Genomic DNA, 23423 nt, shown 5'->3' with positions numbered 1-23423 from the left:
AGTAATTCTTTCCTCTAACACAAAGTTATTATCCCAGAGTCTGCTGCAAAATGAAGCCACTGGCACCAGACTTTACAGAGAACTTTGGGTGAAACAGCAGAAATGTTACATGGCCCTTCCTTCCCACATCCCTGCTGCCCTCACTTATTTGCAACAACCTCAAAATCCTCCCATGTCCCACCAGAGACCCAGGGATCTCCCAGGAATGGAACCTCCATCTTCTTTCCATTTGGCTGGATCCCTCAGCCGGTGGCAGCAGCTGCAGACACCACTCTTGCCATGAGCAGGACCCTGTAGGATTCTGTGATGTCACCTTTCACAGTCAGGAGGGCTGACACCAGCGGGGGGTCACTGGTCTGCAGAGAGAACCACACAGAAACCAGCCTGGTCTTTTGGCCACAGGAGACACGAGCTGATCGCCTTCTAAACTCTGCTTCACATCTCGGTGTTCCAGGTACCAGTTATAGCTACAGGTGACAGGTGACAGCCACTGTGCTGGCTCCTCTCTGTCCCCAAGTGATGCTCATGCTGCAGCCAGTGAGGTATGACAGTGACTCAGCACTGTGTCCCCAGAGTGCCACCGAGACTGTCCCCATGTCATTGCCATGGCAGCTGGGCACAGCAGCAACCTCAGAGCTCCCCGAGAGGGCTGGAAGGAAATCCTGTCAGCCCCCAGTGAGTGCTCAGTGTTGAGCAAGAGCAGGGGTTACCAAGAGGCACGGTGCAGGCTGCATCCTGCCAGGAACTCTGCTGCCCCTTTCTGCTGTGGTGGCAGAAATCTTTTAATTTTGGAACCAGCCACTCATTCTGCCATCCCACACACGGGCAGTCAATGCCCAAGGAAGTGAATCAGGAAGGGCAATCACGGCCTCATGGAGCTGTTGGGACATCACATCCAACCTCTGTGATACGAGGCAGAAGTAGCAGGAGTAGATACAAGGGAAATGGGGGCACCCTCCAGGAGCCCTGTGTCACACCCCATCAGGAGCCCTGTGTGACACCCTCCAGGAGTTCTGTGTCACACACTCCAGGAGCCCTGTGTCACACACTCCAGGAGCCCTGTGTCACACCCCATCAGGAGCCCTGTGCCACACCAGGAGTCCTGTGTCACACACTCCAGGAGCCCTGTGTCACACACTCCAGGAGCCCTGTGTCACACCCCATCAGGAGCCCTGTGTGACACCCTCCAGGAGTCCGGTGGGACACCCTCCAAGAGTTCTGTGTCACACACTCCAGGAGCCCTGTGTCACACCCCTCCAGGAGCCCTGTGTCACACACCATCAGGAGCCCTGTGTCACACACTCCCGGAGCCCTGTGTCACACTCCTGGACCCTGTGTCACACTCCCGGAGCCTGTGTCACCCTCCCGGACCCTGTGTCACCCCGGTGTCGCAGGCTCACCTGCAGGTCGGCAGGTGGCACCCACGAGACGCCGATGCGCTTGAGCTGCCCGCGCTCCAGGGCTCCCTTGGGGCCGTCCAGCTCGAAGCCCGCCCGCCGCAGCTCGGGGCCGCTGTCCAGGCTGAACTCCACGGTCTGGCACGGACACACGGCACCGTCACAGCCCGGCCGCAGAGGCTGCACCGCCCCTGCCCGAACTGCCCCTCGAAACTCCAGCTATCCACTGGGACACTCATTGTGTCACCTTGTCACCAAATACTCCATTTAAAGAGCAGAACTGTAATTCAGTTCTGGGCTCAAAATTCCATATTCCAGAATTGAGGAAGCAAACTGCTAAACTAAGTTTGTTGCTGACTTAGTATGATAATGGTAATTCCTCATATTAGCCCCTGAAAAATAAGCTTTTTAAACACTGTGCTTTTATAGTGTCAAATTCATTAGAAACTCTGAAAGCTGCTTTTTTAAATTTATGAATTTGTGAATTTTGGACAGAAGGAAGGAGCAGCCCTTTGCACACTGTCAGGATCCCATACACCCTGGCACAAACCTGCAGGTTTTATTTCCCTCACCTTCTTGGCTGCCAGCTGAGGACTTTGAATGGCCCCCACGGTGATCTCTGCCCTGGCTGGCTCTGCTGAGCCCTCCACAAACTCCAGGAGCAGGAGAAGGGACCTGACTGCTTCTCGTGGCCCTAAACAAACAGCAACCAGGTCAACTCTGAGACAGCCAAACGGAGCCTTTGGCCTTTTGGAACCAACAGAAATTGCAGCAGGATGGTTCAAAACAAAGTGATGTGGTAGCTCAGGAGCTGGCACAGACAGAGAGATCCTTTCACAGAGTTAGTGAGGAATTAAGGAAAAGGAGGCTTTGGATAATTTGCAATTGCAAAGTGCAATTATTACTTGTTTATCAAGTTCCAGGCTGGTTTCCTAGCCCATGGCACACACCTCTGTGTACTTTATTCCTACTTTTATGTGTGTGTGCTTGGGTTTATTTACAGCTCAGGAGTCAGGAGCTGTTTGCATCTTGTCCCATGAAATTAAGGAAGAGTAACTTCAAACCCCCAGAAGTTTCATAACAGGGCAAACAGGAGGATCCAGGATATGTGATTATATATGAAATAACTTCTTAAACATTTAATACACCTCAGAGAAGTGGCAGAAAGCAAATGCATCTTAATTCTTCATAGTAGTATTACATTGTAATCATTTTTTCAAAGAAGCTGCAGAGGTAGAAGATCATCATTAAGACAAAACTGCATTCAAATGAAGAGAAAAACTTTCCTAAAGAGAAAGTTTCATGGGTTTTTCTGTGTATTATGAATATATGCTGTAACATAATGCTTCTTTTTTCTGATTCTGGAAAAATTGCCTTAAATTTTCTTTTTTCTTAAGAAGAACATTCTCATGTCTGATCCCTCCCTGTTCAATAATGAACAGTGGTGGCACTTTACCTTTTTCCAGTGCTTCCTGTGGGGCCACAGGGGAGGTCACAGCCAAGGACTCCACGGGCACATCCAGGGGCACTCCCCCTTCCACAAACATGATGTGATCCCGGGCTGCTCCCTTCAGCTGGATCTCGTGGGCTGTCTGCTGGGTGAGACAGGGAATCCTGGATGCAGGTGGCAGCTCAGGTCACCTGAATGACGCTGGCACCTGAGCCAGCAGCACCAGGAAATCGTGGTGGCATCACCTCCCACGTGAAGGATCCCAGCGATCCTGGGCTCTAATGCAGGAGTTCTGCACCTGCCCCTGGGCCTGCCCACTCTGGCACTTCTGTTTTAAACAACCAGGGAAATGTGCCTCAGGAGGGCACTGGACAAACGATTTATACACAAGCCACTGAAAGAGACAAAACTTTTCTGTTGCCAAACTTGGGTCAAGTGCCCGTTCATCCTCAGTTTATCCCGCCGTGCATTCCTAACTGCAGTCCCGCAGCTTGCAAGGGAGCAGCAGCTCTCTCTCAGCCCAGCCCGTCTGCAGTGCTGCTGCTGGGCATTAGTGGTCACTCTGCACCAACTTTTGGTGTCCTGGCAGGGGCCCAGCGCTGCCCGCGGCGCGGCCACCTGCGCATCCGGCCGGAGCATCCCGGGGCAGCTCCGCAGATGGAACCTGGCACCGAGCGGCTGCGAGAGCGGCTCCCTGCTGCTCCTGCTCCTGCCGGGCCCTGCCGGGCAGGTGGAGCTCCCCTCTCCCCTCTGCTCTGCCATGAAATGCTCCCTGCAGGAGCCCCTTGGAGCTGTGCTCAGCTCCCGTCCCCTCCTGACTGTGCCATGGGGTGACAGTGACAGGGATGGACCCCACATTACTGTTTTTATCAACTAATAACTGAATATCTAAACCTGAAAAATGTCAGAGGGCCCCAAACGTGCCTTCTCCTCCCTACATCAGTTCATGCAATATTTAGACTGTTTTCATAATCCTGACTGTCTCACCTTGCCAAAGAACAGAACCTTGAGACGGTCGGAGTAGTAGAGACTTTCATGATCAGGACTGAAAGTAACCACAAAATCCTGGCTCATCCCAGCCTCAATTTTTCCTTCTGTTGGAGAGACCCTGAACACACTGAAGCCATTATAGTTCTGTGTTCCTGGTAAATAAAAATGAGGATACAGATAAGAAAGGAGGACAGCTCCATTTTACTTCTTCATAAATTTTAAACACATTTAATTTTTGTTGGAACAGCAAATAAATAAGAGCTGATACATGGCTTTGCAGCAAAACAGGGTGTTAGGAACACCAGATAAATCCATCCATCCATCCATCAGTTTGATGCATTAATCTCCAGAGGAACTGAAGCAGCATCACCAACCCTTCCTATATTCTGACGTGTTTTTACAGATCTGGACATCTTTAAATGGAATCTCTAATATGCAATTACTGCGTGGGTTTATTTAGATTTGAACACTAATATCTCCTTACTTGTGGGTATTTGCTCAGGCTGCATAAATTTACAGCTCCCCATATTGAAAGAATTACTACAGCTCCTACTGGGGAGCAAAATGAAGTCTTTAATTTCAGGGCTGTGATGCCCCAGGTCTGACAGTTGTATGCATCTAAGAGGACACAGCTATGCTGCTTCACACCTCCTGAATCTTTAGCAGAGGAAAAAGAGGAAAGAATAAAAGAAAGTTTACCAACAATCTCTGTTCTCTGCAGAGAGGATGTAAGAAAGGAGGGAATTTTCTGCCGGTCTCGCTCCCGTGTTGGTGAGAGTGACTCCAGTTGTACAGAGAACAGCAGGGTCAGGCTGGAAGTGTTCTTTATCTGGGGACATTCATTCACACAACAGCATTTACATGAAGGAAATTGATTCCCAGGCCTGTAAGATCCACAGTTTGCAAAGTGGCTGAATTTATTTTGCTGCATTAGTGCAGCTCTGCGTGCCCAGATGCCCCCAGAGGCACAATCTGTGCCACACCAACCCCCCTCTGCATCAAATACTGGACTTTGGTTATTGGCACACTTGGACAAAATCTGGGAGGAGACAGTTTGTGTTGTCTTCCTCCTCACAGGAACCCCTGCTGTGCTCTGCAGTTCAGCACAGAGGCCTTACCTGCACTGTGGCAGTCACTGTGTCCCTGGCCATGACGTATCCTATGTCCAGCACCTCTCCCACGGAGCACTCAGTGCTTGGCATCACCCCGTGCCCAGACAGGGGGAGGCTGAGGTTGGTCTTTGCCACCTGGATGTCCAGAGTTTCCAAGAACTGCCCAGAGGGTGCCTGGGTTAGTCCATCTGCTCAGAGAACCCTCAGCCCTCCAGCTGACCCCTCCCAAGGGACCATCCCAGAACTGAGACAAGATCCAAATGTTGGGACAGGGAACTTTGTCTCTCCTCTCTCCACTGCTCTTGTATCTTTTACTCACCCATTTATCCTCACTTGGACAAAAAGAGATGATGAGGGGTTTATTTTCACCTGGCTCAAGCGTTCCAACTGCTCTGACCAACAGAAAGGGGCCGTTGGGATTCAGAGCTGAGAATCCCAGCTAAAACAGTGCAACTCAAGGAAAAAAGTTCGTAAAGTTTGAGAAAAAAGATATGAGAATAGATTCTACATATTGTTTACATGTCTTTGGTCTGAACTAAGCATCTATAAGCTTTTGAGAGATCAAGAACTCAAGAGAGAAGATGAGCTGGTGCTTTAGTGTCCAGCAGTTCCTCCTGCAGAGGCAGAGTCTGATTGAGCAGAGGCTGAAGGCTGAGCTCACGTGCTCCAGACAAGGATACCTCCAGCTTCCCTGGGGAGATGTTTTCTATTGTGATTCTCTTCATCATTCTGTGGCCTGCAAGGAATGAAAACACTTCCCAAAGTGAGGATGCTCTTCCCTCCCATTCCTCCCCCTTACTCGTGCTCCTGCCTGAGCCAGACTCATCCCAGGCCTATGGCTAAGGCACCACTCAAAGCTCACCAAAATGCTCTCAGATTGGGCCAGTCACTTCTGGAGCTTCCAGGTCTTTGTTTGTGGGTCAGATCTGCTCTTCCATGGGCCTCAGCTGGCCAAAGGCTTCTTATTTCCACCTAAATACCCACTAAGGGCTAATTTCTATCCTGACTTTTGAAAATGCAAAACTGCTGGGAAGAACTCACTGTCAGAGAGAAACAACTCCAAAGCAGAATTCAAACTCCATACCTACAGAAACGTCCCCAAAATCGGCCGTGTTGATCCCAGAGTCAGACATGATCAGAACAGGTGGGGCCACAGCAGGGCAGTGCAGCTCCAGGTACAAGGTGTTGTGAGGGCTGCAGAGAGAGCAAAGGCAGCTGGGGAATAAAAGGGCAGAGCTCTGGGATCACAGACATGACAACAACTGCCAGGGATCTGCTCCTGTCCCAGGGTGTGACAGCGCTGGTGTGACAGCACAGCACAGGGCTCGGTGACCGACTGTGCCTCAGCAGAGATGAGCTACAGCTGCCTCAAAGTTTTCACACAATTATTCCTTCAGCTGCTTTGATATTCATGTGTTTGATTCTTATCCAACTGGTGGGCTGGGAGCATGAGTTTCTACCACTGAGCTATGAAGTAATTAAGAGCAGAAAACAAATTTCTCCCCCAGATGAATAAATCAGCAAGCCCACCATTTCCCCCTCACATCTCTGGGTTCTCCAACTGCACCCACCTGCAGGTCAAGTTCCCAGAGCCCTCCTCTCCACTGGCATGGCCACTTGCAACAGAGCATGGGATGATGTACTTGTTAAAACTCCCTGTGAAACTCCTTGTCAGGGAAGCCTGGGCTGCCCTATAAGCATCAGAACTAGAGAATCCAGGAATAGGAATTATCTCAGTGAGCGAGAGAGCAACAAAACATCAAATAAATATCTGCTGAGCTATTTGTGATTATTGTTTCTTAGTCACACATTCAAAATGGAATGTAACAGTAAAATTAAATGACTGTCAGTAATGGACCCACCCTCCAAAGTGGTTGGCTTTTGTTGCCAAAAGAGAATAAAAATGAAGAACCCAGATAACAGATGTTACACCAAAGATTGCAAAAACCTCAATACAATTTCCTTTGGTTGAATACATCAAGTATTTCAGTGTCACATCAAGTATTTCAGTGTCCTCCAGTACCTCTACATCATCTCAACGACATGTAAACACACAGGACCACATTCCTCTAATGCAGTATGTAGGCAATACTTCTAAAATAGGGATTTTTTTTACAATCTCTGCTGAAAGTGTTTAAAAATTATAATTAATGGATGGCAATGAACACAAGATTTTAGTAAAAGATGTCAAAACATCCAGCACAGCCAAATGCCTGTTGCTTCAGTATGTATTTACTGCTAAATACTCCCAAATTCCTGAGCCTGGGCAGAAGTGTGGCTCTGAGGAGCTGAATTACCTGCTGTGCAAGGGCCCTCGAGTATCAGATTTTGCATGTGAGTGTCCCAAGCTCCAGGCAGCAGTGCTGTTGACGTTGACTCTCCCTGAGGGGCTCACACTGCACAGGGACTGCCTCAAATGCACATTTCCCAGCAGCATTTCACTGCCAGCACTGATGCTGCCCATGACTAATGTGCTGGACTGTGTAAGCCCTCAAATTAAAAACAGAAATTACTCTCTGCCGTGGGTTTGGGCCCTCAGCTGGTTCTGGTAGATCTGTTCACAAGAGGTTTCTTGGAGGAGTTCTGTTGGTCCCCAAGTTCAGCTTTGCTGTTGCCCTTTCCACAAACCCCGTGTTGGCTCAGTCCCATCCCCCACACAGCCCCAGCTCCTGCTCCCTGACAGATTCTTTGAAGTCTTCAATCCTTCTGATGCATAAAGGGATTCTTTGCCTCACATGAGAGGGTACAGCTGTGTGGCTCACAAGCAGCACTAATTTTGGAAACAGCCTCTGCAACACAGCTGAAGCTGTTCCCTCTCCAGTTTGCTTTCTTGTCTACCTACAGCTTTAGTAGATTTATTAAACTACTTAAAGAGAATGCTGTCTGTGTAGTACAAGATACATCTGTTGACTTACTCAGGCTTTAACTCTTCGGGTTTTGGCTCCTCAAGGCTATGTACAGAAGCCAGGCTTTTCCTGCTTCCACTCCTTCCTCTGGAGATGGAAATTCTCGATTTATTTCGCTCTTCATTTGAACCTTTCTTCTTTTTGCCCACAGGAGACTGAGGGGGACTACTGGAAATCTGACCAAGACAGGAGTGAGCAAAGACATGGAGTAAGGAGGTGACACAGAGCAGGGGACAGGGGACAGCAGGATGATGGTGACAGCCCACAGATACAGTAGCTACTACAGATGAATTTCCAAAAGTGTAAAGTTTAAAAATTAGGTTGAAATATTTTACTCCCTCTTAGAATAAGAGGTCTCCTCTTGGAGCAGAAGAGTCTCTTGATCATGAGAATTTTACCTGTTTATCTCATAATCAAAGACAACCACAGGTGCTCACATAAATTAACTGACCTAGGGGTTGCATATAAATTCCATGGATGCTGTAAATCTTCAGGAAGTTTAGAAGCTTTCTTTGTTTTTTTAAGAGTATTTCAGTTGGCAATAAAACCTCAAGGAATAATTGTGAGCACAAAATTAAATTATTGCTCAGTGAACAGGCCACACACTGAGAGCACAGTCACACTCTCATCCTTCATAGGCAGGTCCCCCATGGACCACAAGCTTGGGCTTCATTAATATGCAAATAATTTTATGATAAAAATACCATCCAGAGAAACAACTCTCTGGAAGTGCCAGACCAGCAGCATGTGCTGTTCTTAGCATTCCTTACTTGTGCTGCTGCCTCTGGCACAGCTGCTGCGCTGAGCCTCCGCGCTGCCTCCTCCCTGATCTGCTGCTCCCCCAGCGCCGGCCTGAAGGACACTCGGATGGAGCTTCTCTGGGAAAGAGAGAGCACACACAGCAGTGAGGGCACAGCTCAGCCCCAGCACAGGGACACCTACAGAGCTCAACAGGAGCACACACAGTTCATACAAGTGCTCTGCTGCTCAGAGGGAGTCACAGCATCCTCAGGGTAAGGGCACTTGCAGCTCTGTTGGATGTCCAGGGTGTTACAGTGGGCTGGCTTTCCATGGGCAATACTTCTGATATTTAAACATTCTTCACATAAATCACAGTGACAACACTGGGGACAGAACACTCCCAGAAGGCATTAGCCAGATTTGGTGCTTAACCCTCCTGTCTGATTTAAAACATTCTTTTAAACAATACAAAATATTCCAGCTATTCTAACAACAACTGATGTTTTGAGCTGTGTTTACAAGTGACAGCCTTTGTGAGGATGCAGATGATCAAAGATTTGGCACAACACCCAACATTTAAGGTGAATTTACCTGCCCAGGCAGCACAGTTCCCACAGAGGGTGTGATGGTCACAGGGCAGTCTTGGGGCACGTGGAATTCAAAGGAAGTGGGGCCAACTGGGACAGGGCTGCCACTGCCAATCCGTGGGACAGGGTGGGTCAGGGGGTTCCCATCCACGTGGGAATTGAGCACATCCAGAGTGGCTGAAGACACCGAGTTCAGGGCTGTAGCAGCAAACTGAACCAAGGAATGAGACAATTCAAGAGGTGGGTGGACTCCAACTGCTTTGCATGACAGCTTGAATTGTCTAAAAATAAACACATGATAAATTGTCTCAGCATAAAATAGTGTCTTAATCAGCCCGGAAAATAGGGAGCTAATCCTGTAGTCCCTATTTAAGCAGAATTTCAAGCTTGCAATGGGAATTTTGCCTAAAGATGAACAATAATACTATCTATTTTTAATGCACAATTGGCCAGAGTCCCTGCTTGAATTCTTCCTCTGTGAACTTCTGGAAATACATCCAGTCAAATCAAAGTTTATGCCATCATTATTGCAGGAGCAATGGCTTAAAGCATAGAGCATTTTTACAAACAAGAATTGCTTCAGCAATTGTGCTGAAAAAGCAGCAGAGCACTACAGGTTGAGGGGCTGGAGCTTTGGTGTGGGACAAGGATAAACTTGAGGAGGGCTGGGAAAAGTCATGTCAGTGAAGACAGATGTGAAAACCAAGGATGAAACCAACAGGCACTGAGCAACTCTTGCAACTGGAGAATTCCCACCTGCCTCAGGTGCTTATCCCAGCCTCACCTCCCCAGGGCAGGCAGGGATTCAGTCTCTGAGCTGGGTTAACAGTGGGAGCCCAGTGAAATTCAGATTTTAGCTTCCCTGCTGTCCATCCATTAACACACCTGTTGATCTCTGTCCTGCAGGTGAGCTCAAAGCTGTACTCTTTTGCCTTGGTGGCTTTAAAGATTATGTCCAATGTCAGGCTTTCCAGGGGAAGAATAATTCCAAATCCATCATTGGGTTGAACTTCAACAAACTTCAAAATGGCAGGATAAGAAATTATTAGTTAAATTATCCGTTTGCTAATAAATTAAAACAAGACATTACTGGCAAGATAAAAAAAAAAAAAAAGTTATTAAATGTGGAACTGCCAGGAAAAGAGAAACCTTCCAGGGAGAAGTTTTTGTCTGAGTCAGTGCCCAGAGTCTGAGGGGCAGATTTCTCATCTCAAAGTAACTCAAAAGGCATTAAATCCATTAATTCAGATTTCAAGAGAATCCCTTCCCCAGCTTCTTCCCATCTGTACATGCCCAACCATTTCACACTGTGATCACCTCACCCTGCTGCTATGGAGCTTGAAGAACAAACTTTCCCCAAAAAATGATTCAGGAGACCCAGCCTACATGAACCCAGCAGCTCCTGTGATTAAATTTGTGCTTCCACATCAACTTCCAATCACTTAGAAAGTGCCCAGGCATGGCTTGGGATGGTTCCCAAGGAGCTTTTTAAAGGGAAGCCTTTGGGCATTTGGTGCAAAGTGAGCACATTCCTCAGCCTGAGGCCACAGCCACAGCCCCAAGCCTGTTTTATTTAGAGGTAAAATTGTCCCAGGTGTTCTCTTAGGAGATCTCTTGGTGTAAAAACCCAGGAATTCTGATAGGAAAAGGTGAGGAACAGGAAAATCTCCTCCCAGGGGATTTGCACTGCGTGGCAATGCAGAAGGTGTCACCCAGGGAGATTCACACCCTCCAGGACAGAGCTCCAGGAGCAGGATTCCCATGGGGCTGCAAGAACCAGTCATGATTTATTTACACTCACACTGCACACGTTCCCATGACACTGAAATCTATTTTGACAGCAGAGGGGGTGTGTGTGGGATAAGTCCATACCTCTGGCAGTCCCACAAATCCAAACTCCTGTGGCAAGATGGATTTGTTTGTTAGGGTGACATTTGCCTGCACAGCTTCGTAGATCGTGCAGTACCCAAAGCTGATCTGTGCTGGGCTGATTTCCAAGTCAGAAGTAGTAACAATGGCATGGACAGTAAAAGTAACTTTTATTGCCTGAAACAAATGCAAGAGCACAGCATAAAAACCTCCATCTGTGGGTTGTAAGGATGGGATTTAAATGAAATGTCATCCAAAAGGAAAAGTGCAAGAAAAAGTTACTCTGTTCCTTGACAGTAACATGAGATCAGCACTGAGGAGAAAGGATTAAATTTCCTGTATTGCAAATATGAGACAAGAAAAAATGATCAAATCTGTATCAACACTTTAAGCATCCTTTACTATTATCACCTCAGTTAGTAAAGAACTAATCTAAAATTAGGTATCATTAGTGAAAATTCACTAAAATAATTTAGATAAATTTTCAGTCTGATAATCAACATCACAAAAATCCCTGACCTTGTCCACGATCAGGACTGTCACTGGGACCTCCAGGATTCCTGTCTCTGCATTGAAATAGCTCCCTGCATCTTCAGGAAGGGACTGCCTGAAAACCCAAAGGTACAAACCCAGTCAGTGCCATTAAAACATTCTATTTTCTCACTAAGGGGAATAATGAACTTTTGATGGATTATTTATGAACAGAAAGAAAAGCAAACTGAATCCTTTTACTGAAGGTCTGAAAGTTTTATTATTCACAGCTCTTAGTCTTCATTTAATTGTCCTAAAATTGGAGGATTCACCTGGTTAAGTATCAACTCCAGTTCTTCACTGAAGAGAATTCTTATTAAAATTCTGCTTGTAAGATAAATTCAAATATTAGAGAAAATGGAAAAAGAATGGTGGAAGAAAATGCCAATCAAAAATTAGTGACCTGTGAAGTCCCACCTCCTGACCAAGGGAAAGAAAATGCAGTCAGGTCAAGAATATTCTGGATTTATCTCAGATTTCCTTCAGCCCGGCACCCCCAGGCAATGCTCTGAGCAGGAGGGAATGGGCTGCAAGACACTGATGTCAGAATGATTGACCTTGTACAGTTATACTGGATTTTTTTTTGTTTTTAAGGACAGGATTTTGGACACACACAGGATTTTGGACACACACACACACGATTTTAAGGGCGGTCACAGAGGTCAGCATCAATTTATCCTTTTTTTTTAAATGCCATCCAGTCATTTAAAATTCTGAAAAATTAAAAGCTTACTGTCTAATCAGAATATAAACCCTGTGCATCTTTGCTGCAGCCCCAGCCCACCACCAACCCAGCCAAGGCAGTGGCTCCCTCTGGCCACTGAGGCTGATGATCAGCCTGAGGCAGAACCCCTTTGTATCCCAAAGCAGAGAAATAAAATGAACAAACCTGGAGCCCAGCAGTGCCTGATCACCAGCCAGCCTCAGAATTTATAAGGAATATGCAGATTTTCTGTAGGTGAAACATCTTGCTGTCACGAGCTCCATTCCAGAGCTTCAAGCTAAGACAATACAAACCTGGAGCATTTTTAGCTCTGCTGCTCTATTTATATCTCAGAGCACCAGAGTGAGTTGCTTCCTCTTCTTGGGTCTCCACAGTGCTCATGTTCTACTACTACTCATGGAATTGCCTGCAACTCTTTCATGTATTGTTAAAGAATAAAAATAACACCCACTCAGTCACCATGGTGATCCAAAATCTTGCTGTTATTTTGCAATAAGGGTGATGTTCAAAGATGTTGGGAAGTTCTTTACACATTGAACTGAGGTTAAGTGCAAGGGAGGAGTAAAGCATCAGCTTTCACTTCGTCACAGGACATCTGAATAGCAGAAGAAATTAACCTATTACATAATAATCCAGAGGGGAAGAAAATACTTGTAATTGTATGGACACAGGGATGGACTCTAAATTAGCTGCTGTACCTTGGGGAAAAGGTCCTGGAATCCTTCAGAAAGCTCTATGAAAATGGCACAATTAAAGAGAAGCACAAAAGACAAATCAAATTTAGATTGCCAGGACTAGTTCCAACTGCAGGGAACTACAGGATGAGTTGTTTGGGAATTCTGAAAGGCAGCAGAGTAGAGAACCTGCCTTCAACTGAACAGGAGATGTTGGCTTCAAGCTCCCAGGAGCTGGGTTTGGGAACACCTGCCCAAGAATGTCTGTGTGCACAGAACACTGAGGAGAACTTCCCAAGCCTTCAGGCAGCTCTCTGCTCCCTCAGCACTGCTGAGTGGGGGCTTCTTTTCCCTCTGGTGTCACTTGTAACACAGCTGCTCTATTAATAGAGCTCCTAATGCCAGCTCACTGCGAGCCCTCACGGAAATGTGTCACTGGCTCAGTGCTTCCCTCAGCTCCCAGCACTCCCCCTGCATCAGGTCTTTCAAATGATCTGAACCCTCAAACAGCCAGATACTTATTTCGTGTGTCAGAAATGCCTTAATCTCATCAAATCTCCTTTCTGAAGCTTCCCCATTTTTAAAGGAAGATTAAAGTTCTAAATCCAAGCTCTGCCTCCATCCCCTCAGAGAGGGAACGGTGCCTTGTAGCAGTTCAGGAACTGGAATGTGTCACCATGTTCCTGTTGTTGTAATCTGATGGGATTTGAGATGCTGAAAGAACTGTAAATACTCTGAGTTCTTTGAATACCAACCTGGTGAAAATGTTGCAGTCAGGATAGAATCCAGAGGTGCTGAGCACACCTGTGAGAATCCAAACACACATCCAGGGACTAAGAACCCACATCAAAGAAGCAGCAGCTTGGCAGCAGCAGTCAAAGCCAAAGACACTGAATTCCATATGTCATTAATTATTTTTTTGAAAAGAAATGTTCTGCTAAATTCTTTAGGATGGCAATGATGAGGTAAATAAAATGAACAGTGGCTCTGGGAGCTCTGGTATTTAAATTTTTAGAAACTGGAATTGTTTCCTATCCCTGAGCTATGTTTGTATTTGTAGATGTTTTGTAAAATGGAGAAACAAAACCTGCTGTGATAAAGCTTTTAGCATCAGATGTTACATAAAACACCATGTGAAATTCATTCAATACCTTCATCATTTGGAGAAAAATGTACCTGGGGAGGAGAGATATGGACAGGAAGCCCAACCACTCTCACCTTAATTAGGAAGCACAGGAGTTCTTGTCCAGAAATTATTCAATCAGTGATCCATGAAGCAGCCACCTGCCTCAGTAACCTCCCTCCTGGACAGGAATAGCTTCCCACAGAACGGGAGCAGCCTAGCAGGAAGGGAGAGCTCGGAGCGTCGCAGCGCTGCTGTCACCGCGGGGGGGACATTGCCTCACAGCCCTGGCAGCCAAGCTCATTTCCTCCTGGAGCATCTGGCAGCTTCCAGGGGGACAGGGGGGAGACCAGACCTGCACTGCAGCAGCACTGTGAGGTCCAGCCTGGACGGCAGGAGGGAACAACAACCCTGCTCAGCTCTTCCACTGCCACTGGCTGAAATCCTGAAAGATTAGAGTTGGATTAATGTTGGTTACCTGGGCAGGAACTTGAGCTGTGCACTGAAGGATGACTGAGCCTGGATGTAGCCTGTTTTTGGAAGCAGCTCCATGTGCTTGCTCAATTCTCTGCACACCTCAAACTTCAAACGCAGCGTGGTTGTTGCTCTGCAAACACATCAGACGTGCTCAGGTGCCTTTGAGGCCACTTCAGTGACTCTGGAGTCTGAGCCCCCCTGCCCCCACCCCTGCATTGTAATCAGAACAATCCCAAGCTTCCTTTGAAAATGATGGGCATGGAAAAATGCCACAGCAAGCTCACACAGTTGTGTTCTCTTTTAAGTACAGCAAACAAGACTTGAAGTTCTGTAACAAACCCAGCTGTAGCAAACAGTGCTCAAACTGATCCAAAGAGAACTGTCAGAGCTCAGCACAGCTCACTCAGGTCAGGGGCAGGCAAAGCCAAGCTATTGTGAAATAGCAGCTGATTATTTGCTGCTAACATACTCTGGTCTATCTGATCAATAGGATGACTGAACCCTGGTGATTTCTCTAAACAGATGTAACCTGTCCCCCACCAGCAGAGATTCTGCAGGGCTGGGACTCACAGCATGGCTGAGCTGGTCCTGCCAGCTCTTCTGCTAAACCTTGGGATCAATTTGCCCTGGGAATGGCACACTGGAAGCCAGGAATCCTCTGCCTGTCTACTGAATTCTGGCCCTATCATAGCACAGCAACAGCCATGGACCATCCCCTGCTTTGGAATTTTCTGCCTAAGTGCAAAATTGCCGAGCAATTTACAAATATTTCAGCTTGTCATTCTCCTTCCCCTGGACTGGTTTCCAAGCTGTCAGGCCAGATGGTCTCCTCTAAATCAACAGCTACAGCAAGTGGGGCTGGGAGCCTGCAATGATTTCTGACTGTTGACAATCTAAGAGAATTATATACCACTTCATTAAATCACTGCAGATTATAACCTGCTGAAGAAATCACTTTTAAAAATTATTTCTATTGGACACAGTTCTGATAAGACACTTTCACCCTTCATGCTGCTTATTTTTGCTGCCTGATTACCACAGTCTTCTTGACCAGAAAAAAAACCCAAACAACTAAAACCCAGAACAAAACCAATATTAGCAATATTTTACAATTCACCAGAGCTTGCTGGGACATTCCAGTTTCAGAGGTATCTGACTTTCTTGGAAACTTTATCTTGCCCTTGTGCTACAGCCTACAAGTCACAGTCAATGGATATAGGCAGGGTCAGGAGGAATCCTCCTGCTGACACACCAAGGGAAGTGTCAGGAGCTCCTGGAGGGAGAAACTGCTCAGGCCACAACAGAAGGATGGAATCAATCCACTTTTTCAGGATAAAAAGTTGACACACGGTATTCCTGCACATGAAATGCACTGAATTTCAGCCCACCTGATTGTATAACAGGCAATTTTTCCTAATTATGGAAACTGGGTGATAAATCAAAGCCTTGACTTGCCAAGGTGCTAAGGACAGGCTACTACATATTAAGTGCTCTTAATTTAGTGAAACTTGGCAAAGGATCAGCAGGATTTTTCCCTCAGTTAAGAAGTTTTGCCCTAAGCAATTTGACAGCTTCTATCTTTGAGATCCCCTTGAACTCTTAAGTTTCATTAGGAGAGTTATTCTGCTTCTATACTTATAAGTTTTATCCCTGGGTTATCTAGACCAAGTAAAATCACTTACATAACAACTTGTGCTTGTCATATCTGTAAGCTGAATTTCTGAGATAACAGCTTTACTCATTTCTTTCCAACTGTGAAGAATCTCTGCAGTCTGTAATTCTGGTAAGAGGTTTAGAATGGATGCCTTCCATAGAACCAATCTCTCCCCCACCCTCCCACAAACCCACCCCAATCCTATTGAAATAGACTCTAAGAAATGCAAATTGTTAAAATAAGAATTCCATAGAGACTGCATTAGGTGGAGGGAAGACACCCAGCACCTGAAGCCAATTAAATGTTCCCATAACTACTTTTAATAGCAGGAAATCTCCAGAAGCCAAGGAGCTGGAATATTCCCTTTATATCACAGTGCAAACAGAACCAGGGCTCAGACGTGACTGACTTGGACTCTGGAACACCCAGATATCCTCCCCTGTCAATCAGTGTCTGCTCACTCTCAGTGTAATCAGAGGGATCTGTCCTTCCAGGGGAGACCTTAATGCCTCCATGGGTCAGGAAAAGCTGCACCTTCCCCATTTTAGAGTGAATGCAAAAGGACTGACAGGATTTATCCAGCATCTAATCCCAGGTCTGGAAAGAGTCTCATGAAACTGGCTTCCAGATCCTAAGTCCCCCCAGGACTTTAACTGAACACAAAATAGCTGAGAAACAACAAAATATTCCTACATGAAATTCCCTGGCTGAATCAAGCCAATATGCACTTAATTTTAGATACATTTATCTCTCTAAACATTGAGTGTGCAAATTCCACACGAGGAAACTGTGGATTTGCTATTCCCTAGGGGCTTCACAGCTCTCCCCAGGAACAGGAACAACTCTGGCAATCTGGCAGGGGTGGGGAAGTGAGTGGCTACCTCACAGCGAGGGCTGGTGTTGGGAGTCTGGCTTAGCAGGATGCCCAAATTTGCCAGAACTCAGAGGGCCTCCAGGATGTGACCCTGCAGTGCCAGTGCAGGGCAGCTCAGGGCTGTGCCAAGGCCAGGGGCGCCTCAGGGCAGCTCAGCTGCAGTGCCAGGGGAACCCAGGGCAGCTCAGCTGCAGTGCTAGGGGTACCCAGGGCAGCTCACCTGCAGTGCCAGGGGAACCCAGGGCAGCTCACCTGCAGTGCCAGGGGAACCCAGGGCAGCTCACCTGCAGTGCCAGGGGTACCCAGGGCAGCTCACCTGCAGTGCCAGGGGTACCCAGGGCAGTTCAGCTGCAGTGCCAGGGGTACCCAGGGCAGCCCAGCTGCAGTGCCAGGGGTACCCAGGGCAGCTCACCTGCAGTTCCAGGGCCAGGGGCACCCAGGGCAGCTCACCTGCTGCGCACCTCCACGCTGTCCTGGTACAGCCGCCCGTACAGGCAGATCCTGAGGTCCACGCTGGGCCGGGGCACCCAGATGGGCACAGCCACAGAAAATCCAATGGCACTGAAGCTCAGCTGGCAGGGCAGCAATGGCAGGGGATTAGTTCAGTCAGTCTCAGATTCTGACTGACTTACAGCAAGGATTTCTGCTATAAATTCAGCTGAGTAAAATATTTTATTATTTGTAGTGCAACAGGTTCTTTAATGAGGCAGACCTAAGAAAATCATTTGCAAATTAAACCCAAGACGTTACAGTGCCCCAGCAGAAAAACACAATTATACTTTGGGTTGGATTTCTTGACAGGGAACATGAAAGAAGAGCATCTGCCCATGATATTGAAAAGAAGTACTTAAAGTGCCTCTAGCTGAAGTGGATGGGCCACAGTGCAGGCTCCCCTGGGGCTGCAGCTCATCCAGGCAGCGCAGAAATGCAGGGAAGGCAGCACAGAAATGCAGGGAAGGCAGCACAGAAATGCAGGGCAGGCAGCACAGGGCTCTGCTCCCTGGCACCAGGGCCCACAGAGCTCAGCCCTGCAAAGCTGAGCCTGGAGGAGAAGGTGCCCACGGGAGCCTCAGCAGGATCTGCAGCTCCTTCTGCAGCCCGAGGGACAGCCAAGACTGGCTGCTGAGCTGCTGGGAAGTTTGTCTTTATTTTTTGGCAAGCTTCTGTGAACTGTTCCAAGCAGAATTTGGCTTCCAATAAAATTTAGAATCACAATATGCTGAAGTGGTAACTAAAGTTGTCATCTCTTCCAGCTTTCACACATCAGCTTCGCTACTGCCTGCTAAATAATTCCAATTCTGATAGATCAGAAAGAAAATAAACTAGGTGGGTTGGGAATAAGGGAGAATACTTCCCCATTTATTTCCAGGACATGAGATGTTTTCCAACAGGATGTCTGATAAAATGGGAATATCAGGATTATTTGCATAGAAATTGAGAGAATTAGCAGATTTAATAAACATCCTGCATCAGAAATAAGAGCTATGACTCCCAAAGCTACCTCCCATAAAACCACCTAATGCATAATTCTTGAGAAAAGCACAAATGAGGAGATTTTAAACTATTTCACACATGTTTTGAAGCAGGTCACTCACTGGTTTGCAGTCTGGGTTGTCAAACACGATCACAAACTCTGCCCTCACGTGCCCAGGGACAGCTGGGACAAACAGGACCGGGATTTTCACTGAGCTGAAGGGTCCAATCTCACCCTCAGTCACCTGAGCAACAACAGTGAAACTCTAGAAACTGCATGGAAATAAAGAGGCTGTACATACTCACTGTACACACACTCTACTACACCTGGTTTGGAGCTAAACTGAACTCACTGTGCACAGGAAAAATCACAATCAGAACAACATGGCTCAAATCTAACATTTCCCAAACATTCTTCTTTTGGGTGTTGTCACCAGACTTTGTTTAACAACAGAATCACATAGCAGAAAAAAAGAATTAATTGTGGCACATGTGAACTGCCACAAAAAGTTCTAGGTTAAAAGGTTTTAACCTTTTTTAGAACATTTTGTCTCTATAGATCAAAAGAAAGAGGGAAAGTGTGCTGTGATTCCATTTTAAGAATTAACTGAGGTACAGTGATCTCCAGTGGGCTTGGAATGACCATGAACGTGAGCATTTCTCACCAGAGGAATTTATTTGATGTAGGCTCAGCCTAGTGAGATCTTGTCTGGATCTCAGGGCATTCATTACCTTTCCAAGCATAATTTCAATTGGTATTTCTTCAGGAGAAAGTTCCACTAAATTATCTGCCTTGTCTGTGTCCAGATCTGATCTGGTATTTAATTCTCCTTGACCAAGATGTTCTGGGGAAAGAAACAAACACAAAACAAAATAAAATGCTGGATGTGTCCATCAAAAACAATATCCAACAAAGCACCAGTACGTTAATTTGAGTCAATACTGCAAATACAGGCATGTATAGCCATGATGGGAAAATTGGAATGCCTGGAAGGGAATATTTGTTTGGCCATCCAGCTTTAGTCTAGTTTGGAATTCTACCTGAGCCTTCCACTGAGTAACAACATGAATGGTTCAAAAATACAGACTCAGCTGGAAGTGGGGATGGCCTTCAAGAGCAATTTCAGTGGCATAAAGGAATGCAGCAAGAAGGACCTGCAAAAACCACCCACAACCTTTCCATGGGACTTTCAGCTTCCTGAAATTGGAATGATCAGTATTGGCAAGAAATGTTAAAGAACAGAGATAAGAAGCAAATTAAGAAAATCTTTCTTCTACAAGACTGGATTTTATTAAGCACATAGTAAACATTAGGAATGAGATGGAAAATGTCTGAGGAGGTTCATCTTTCTGCTTCCTTGTTCCTAGAATTACAGACTATAAAAATAAACCTGTCATGTGGATTGCTATTCTGAGAAGTGGGGATTCAGTTGCTGAGACAAGGATGATGTTAACAATTTTGCAATTTCTGAAGCTGGTTGGGTTCTGTGTTCTTCTGAGTCTGAATTGTTGATCACTAATGAGCAGTGAGGTTCTCTGCTGCTTTTGATATAATGGTGTCAAGACATTATTATTTTTAGTCATTTTCCGTGAGGCAGCACACAAAGAAATGTAACATCACTCCTGGAGTGATGAGCTACTTCATTTACTGAGTAACTTTGCAAACTGAACTGCTCAGTCCTTTCCAGGAGACTACAGCTGGATAAAGCTTGGCCTGGGGAAGTGCAGGGCTGTGTTCCAAAGCATCCCCTCACCTGTGGCACTGCCTCTCTTGGCCTCCTGGGCTGCACAGGGGGTCATCCCCTCCCTGGGCTCAGCACAGCTCTTGTTTGGATCCCCAGCTGCCACAGTGCTGCCTTCCTCTTCAGGCTCACAGGCACTGGGATGTTCAGTGACCTATTAGGAAACACAGAGAGGGATTTCCTGCCATGGCTGCTCCTCTGCCCTGCACCAGCTCCAGTTCTACCCAGCAAAAGTTTGATGCAAATCAGACTTGTGTTTTCTTGCAACAGTTCCATGTTATAAATGAAGAAATGTGTTGCACTTTCCAAGAGCTGCACATTCTACAAGACCTTTATCAATGAGCAGATTGAATTTTTTGCTGGCTGCCCCAAACAGGTAAATAATGTAACAGGAGCAGTGCAGTGTAGTGCCACTTACTTTACAATGAACAAAACCAACATTTTTCTAGTGGAAACCCAGGCAGTTTTATGTCAAAACTAAGTCTGGTGAAACCAGCCCTCTCTTTATCACACCCCTCACTTGATTGCTAGTTTTGCAGCAGTTCACATGTTTCTGCCTTCCACGAGTTGAGATTTTTTAATGACTCTGTCAGAATCTCCTCTTTTAACTGAAGTATTTTCTCCTAATTGTCATGAATGTGGAGAAAATAGGAATCGTGACATAAATTACTAAAATACTTTAAAAAAATCAGCATTGCTGCTTTCCCCATGCCTCACAAGAGAATTGCTTTTACCTTCCAATATTTGGGTCTAACAGATTATATTTATACCAACCCAAATGTACTAAAGGTTGGACCAGATGATCTTCCCAAGTCCTTTCTGACCTGAGCTGCTTTGTGACTCTGCACAACTCCACCACACTTCCCAAAGCAGAACATTTCCATTCCTTTAGGGAAGTGCTTTTGAACCCACCATTAATGCAGGAGCAGCTTTTACTGTTGCTCTGAGGGTACTTGTGGCACCTGCTGACGTCTGAACTTTGAATCTGGCTCCCAAAGCCCCGCTGTTTGTCAGGCTGATGGGCCGTGAAATTGTCTCTCCCACCACAAGGCTGCCAAAGTCAATGAGCTCCTTATCCAGAGCCAGCTGTGAGAAGATAAACCATTAATTACCATTGGCCTACATAGCTCTAATGTCAATTAAGTGAGCATCAGCTTTTTATAATAATAATAATTATATTATCCACATGCTTAAAAGAAGTCCCTTACCATGCAGGTCTTGACTGTGCATTTCAGCGGAACAGAAAAAGAACCTGTCTGGGCCATAAACATGACTGCTCCTTCCAGCCCTTTATTTATCTAGAAAACAAAACAGAAAAAACCCCTAAGTAATTTCAGAAGATTTAGCCTGATGAAAAAATATTTTCACTCATTCTTAGAGTACCATATTAAAATGTATCTTTACTGATTCTATGTTTCCACTTTAAGACAGTCTTTGTGACAGCTTGGTTAACTTTAGCTGGGCAAGATTATAAATATTTGGAAACTTGCTCTCATTTGGAGGCATTTTTCCAAACATGCCCTCAGAATTTGCCTTATGACAATTTATCAGAGCTTGAACATGCACACAGCTGTCCATGTGCAATAGTAGCTCTTCTAAAAATGTAGGTTTTTTTCTTGTTAACAGTTAAGAAATTCAATTAACGATGGTTTTAATCAGACTAGTGCCCTATACTAGGATTCTCCTCATTGTGCACTTACCATTGGCTTAAATGTTACCAGGAATTCACAGGACATCCCAGAAGACATTTTGCCAGGTGGGTCAAAACTATGGAGATAATTAACATAAAACTCCAAATTAAAGCTGTGGATGGAACACCCAGCTCCTGCTCTGGTAACAATGGAAGATTGCTTTTCTTTTCCCCCTTCACTTGGACTAATTATTAGAAAAGTCAGAATGAGTGACAGATTAATGAAAGGCTCCAGAACCCTGCTGCAACTGGGAAACAACAAAGGCTGATTCTTTATTAAGGTTTTATTCAGAAAGACTCAAAGTGCTTTTAAAAAGCAAGACAGGGACTGCAGCCAAGGAGGTGAAGCTGAGGCTCAAAACGAGCAAGAAGAGGTGGAACTGCCCAGTCAGACAATAAGGAAGCAACTTCTCCCATTTTCCATTTTAATGTTGCTCTGTAACATCTCCCCTGTCCAAACACAAAATGAAGAGGAAGAACCCAAGGAGGGAGCTGCAGATGATTAGAGAATGTGCTGCTTGTTGCCAGCTGTATCAAAATTATCTTGAATAGAATCTGCCACTCATTTCATGGTCTCTGTGTGAGGCAGGGAAAATGCCCATCAGAAGACATTTCACAGCTGCACTGTAAATGAAATGATTGAGGCACTCCTGGAGCCCTGCTCTGCCTGGCAGAGGAGCCAGAGGAGATAAGGAAGTGTTGTCAGCCATGGGAGCCCCTAAGCCAAGTGAGACATGGAACACACTCGCCCTTCACAGCTTTATCAAAACAAAATTAAACTCAAACCAAAGCAAAATGAAACTTTTTCAGAAAGGGAAACAGTTCAGAATTCAGGAGCTTAAAATGTGGACAGGGAATAAGCACCTGCATGCTGACCTTCTGAACAAATCCCTGGCAGTTTCTCCTGAGGAGGACTCTAAGGAATGGTTCTTTATTTCAAATGTTACCTGAATAAAACAGTTCTGATTTAGAGCACAAAGTGCCAGAAACACAAACCCACAGAGAACCACTCTGCTAAGGAGAGGCACACGGGGTGCAATACTGCTCGTTTTAACCACTGGAATAAAGCTTTTTATCAGCAAATCCAGTGCCTGTCACTGATAACAGCTCTCAAGTGTTGTCTGTGAATACCTGTGCACTGATTTCGAGGACACTGACACCATGACAGTGTAGATGTGCTTGGCAAAACTATTTTGTAACAAACAATTTATGTCTGGTTCTACCTGAGATAAGCTTTATAGAGTGTAGGATCAGTGTCCACAGGTCTGTGCTCTGCTGATCAAATTATTAATAACATGAAAATGGAGAATAAAATCCTAGATTATTTTTGCTACCTTCTAGCTGGCAAATGTATGGGTAACCAACTGAATCTTAAAAAGTTAATTTATCAGACACTGAAAAATATTCAC

General features: G+C 45.9%; 1 protein-coding gene across 1 annotated transcript in view; it reads right to left on the bottom strand.

Annotated features, from left to right (window-relative positions):
* Positions 1–242: 242 nt before the first annotated feature.
* Positions 243–23423, bottom strand: part of CFAP74 (cilia and flagella associated protein 74) — a gene marked incomplete at both ends in the record, with an annotated part of 34638 nt that continues 11457 nt past the window's right edge. The window contains 25 exons of the mRNA XM_084220399.1: positions 243–356; positions 1401–1535; positions 1970–2091; positions 2854–2992; positions 3835–3989; positions 4537–4666; positions 4956–5108; positions 5269–5388; positions 5630–5685; positions 6034–6143; positions 6521–6655; positions 7865–8031; positions 8626–8733; positions 9188–9464; positions 10069–10202; positions 11056–11229; positions 11572–11659; positions 14583–14711; positions 17560–17681; positions 18705–18827; positions 19315–19427; positions 20337–20478; positions 21237–21410; positions 21533–21622; positions 22025–22091. Of these exons, the coding sequence (XP_084076525.1) occupies positions 243–356; positions 1401–1535; positions 1970–2091; positions 2854–2992; positions 3835–3989; positions 4537–4666; positions 4956–5108; positions 5269–5388; positions 5630–5685; positions 6034–6143; positions 6521–6655; positions 7865–8031; positions 8626–8733; positions 9188–9464; positions 10069–10202; positions 11056–11229; positions 11572–11659; positions 14583–14711; positions 17560–17681; positions 18705–18827; positions 19315–19427; positions 20337–20478; positions 21237–21410; positions 21533–21622; positions 22025–22091 (3277 nt within the window). The remainder of the gene's footprint in view (positions 357–1400; positions 1536–1969; positions 2092–2853; positions 2993–3834; positions 3990–4536; positions 4667–4955; positions 5109–5268; positions 5389–5629; positions 5686–6033; positions 6144–6520; positions 6656–7864; positions 8032–8625; positions 8734–9187; positions 9465–10068; positions 10203–11055; positions 11230–11571; positions 11660–14582; positions 14712–17559; positions 17682–18704; positions 18828–19314; positions 19428–20336; positions 20479–21236; positions 21411–21532; positions 21623–22024; positions 22092–23423) is intronic.

Source organism: Fringilla coelebs (assembly GCF_963513975.1).
Source record: "Fringilla coelebs genome assembly, chromosome: 22".
NCBI classification, from domain to species: Eukaryota; Metazoa; Chordata; class Aves; order Passeriformes; family Fringillidae; genus Fringilla; species Fringilla coelebs.
The sequence above is the reverse complement of the archived record's forward strand: the minus strand, read 5'-3'. Positions and strand labels throughout refer to the sequence as shown.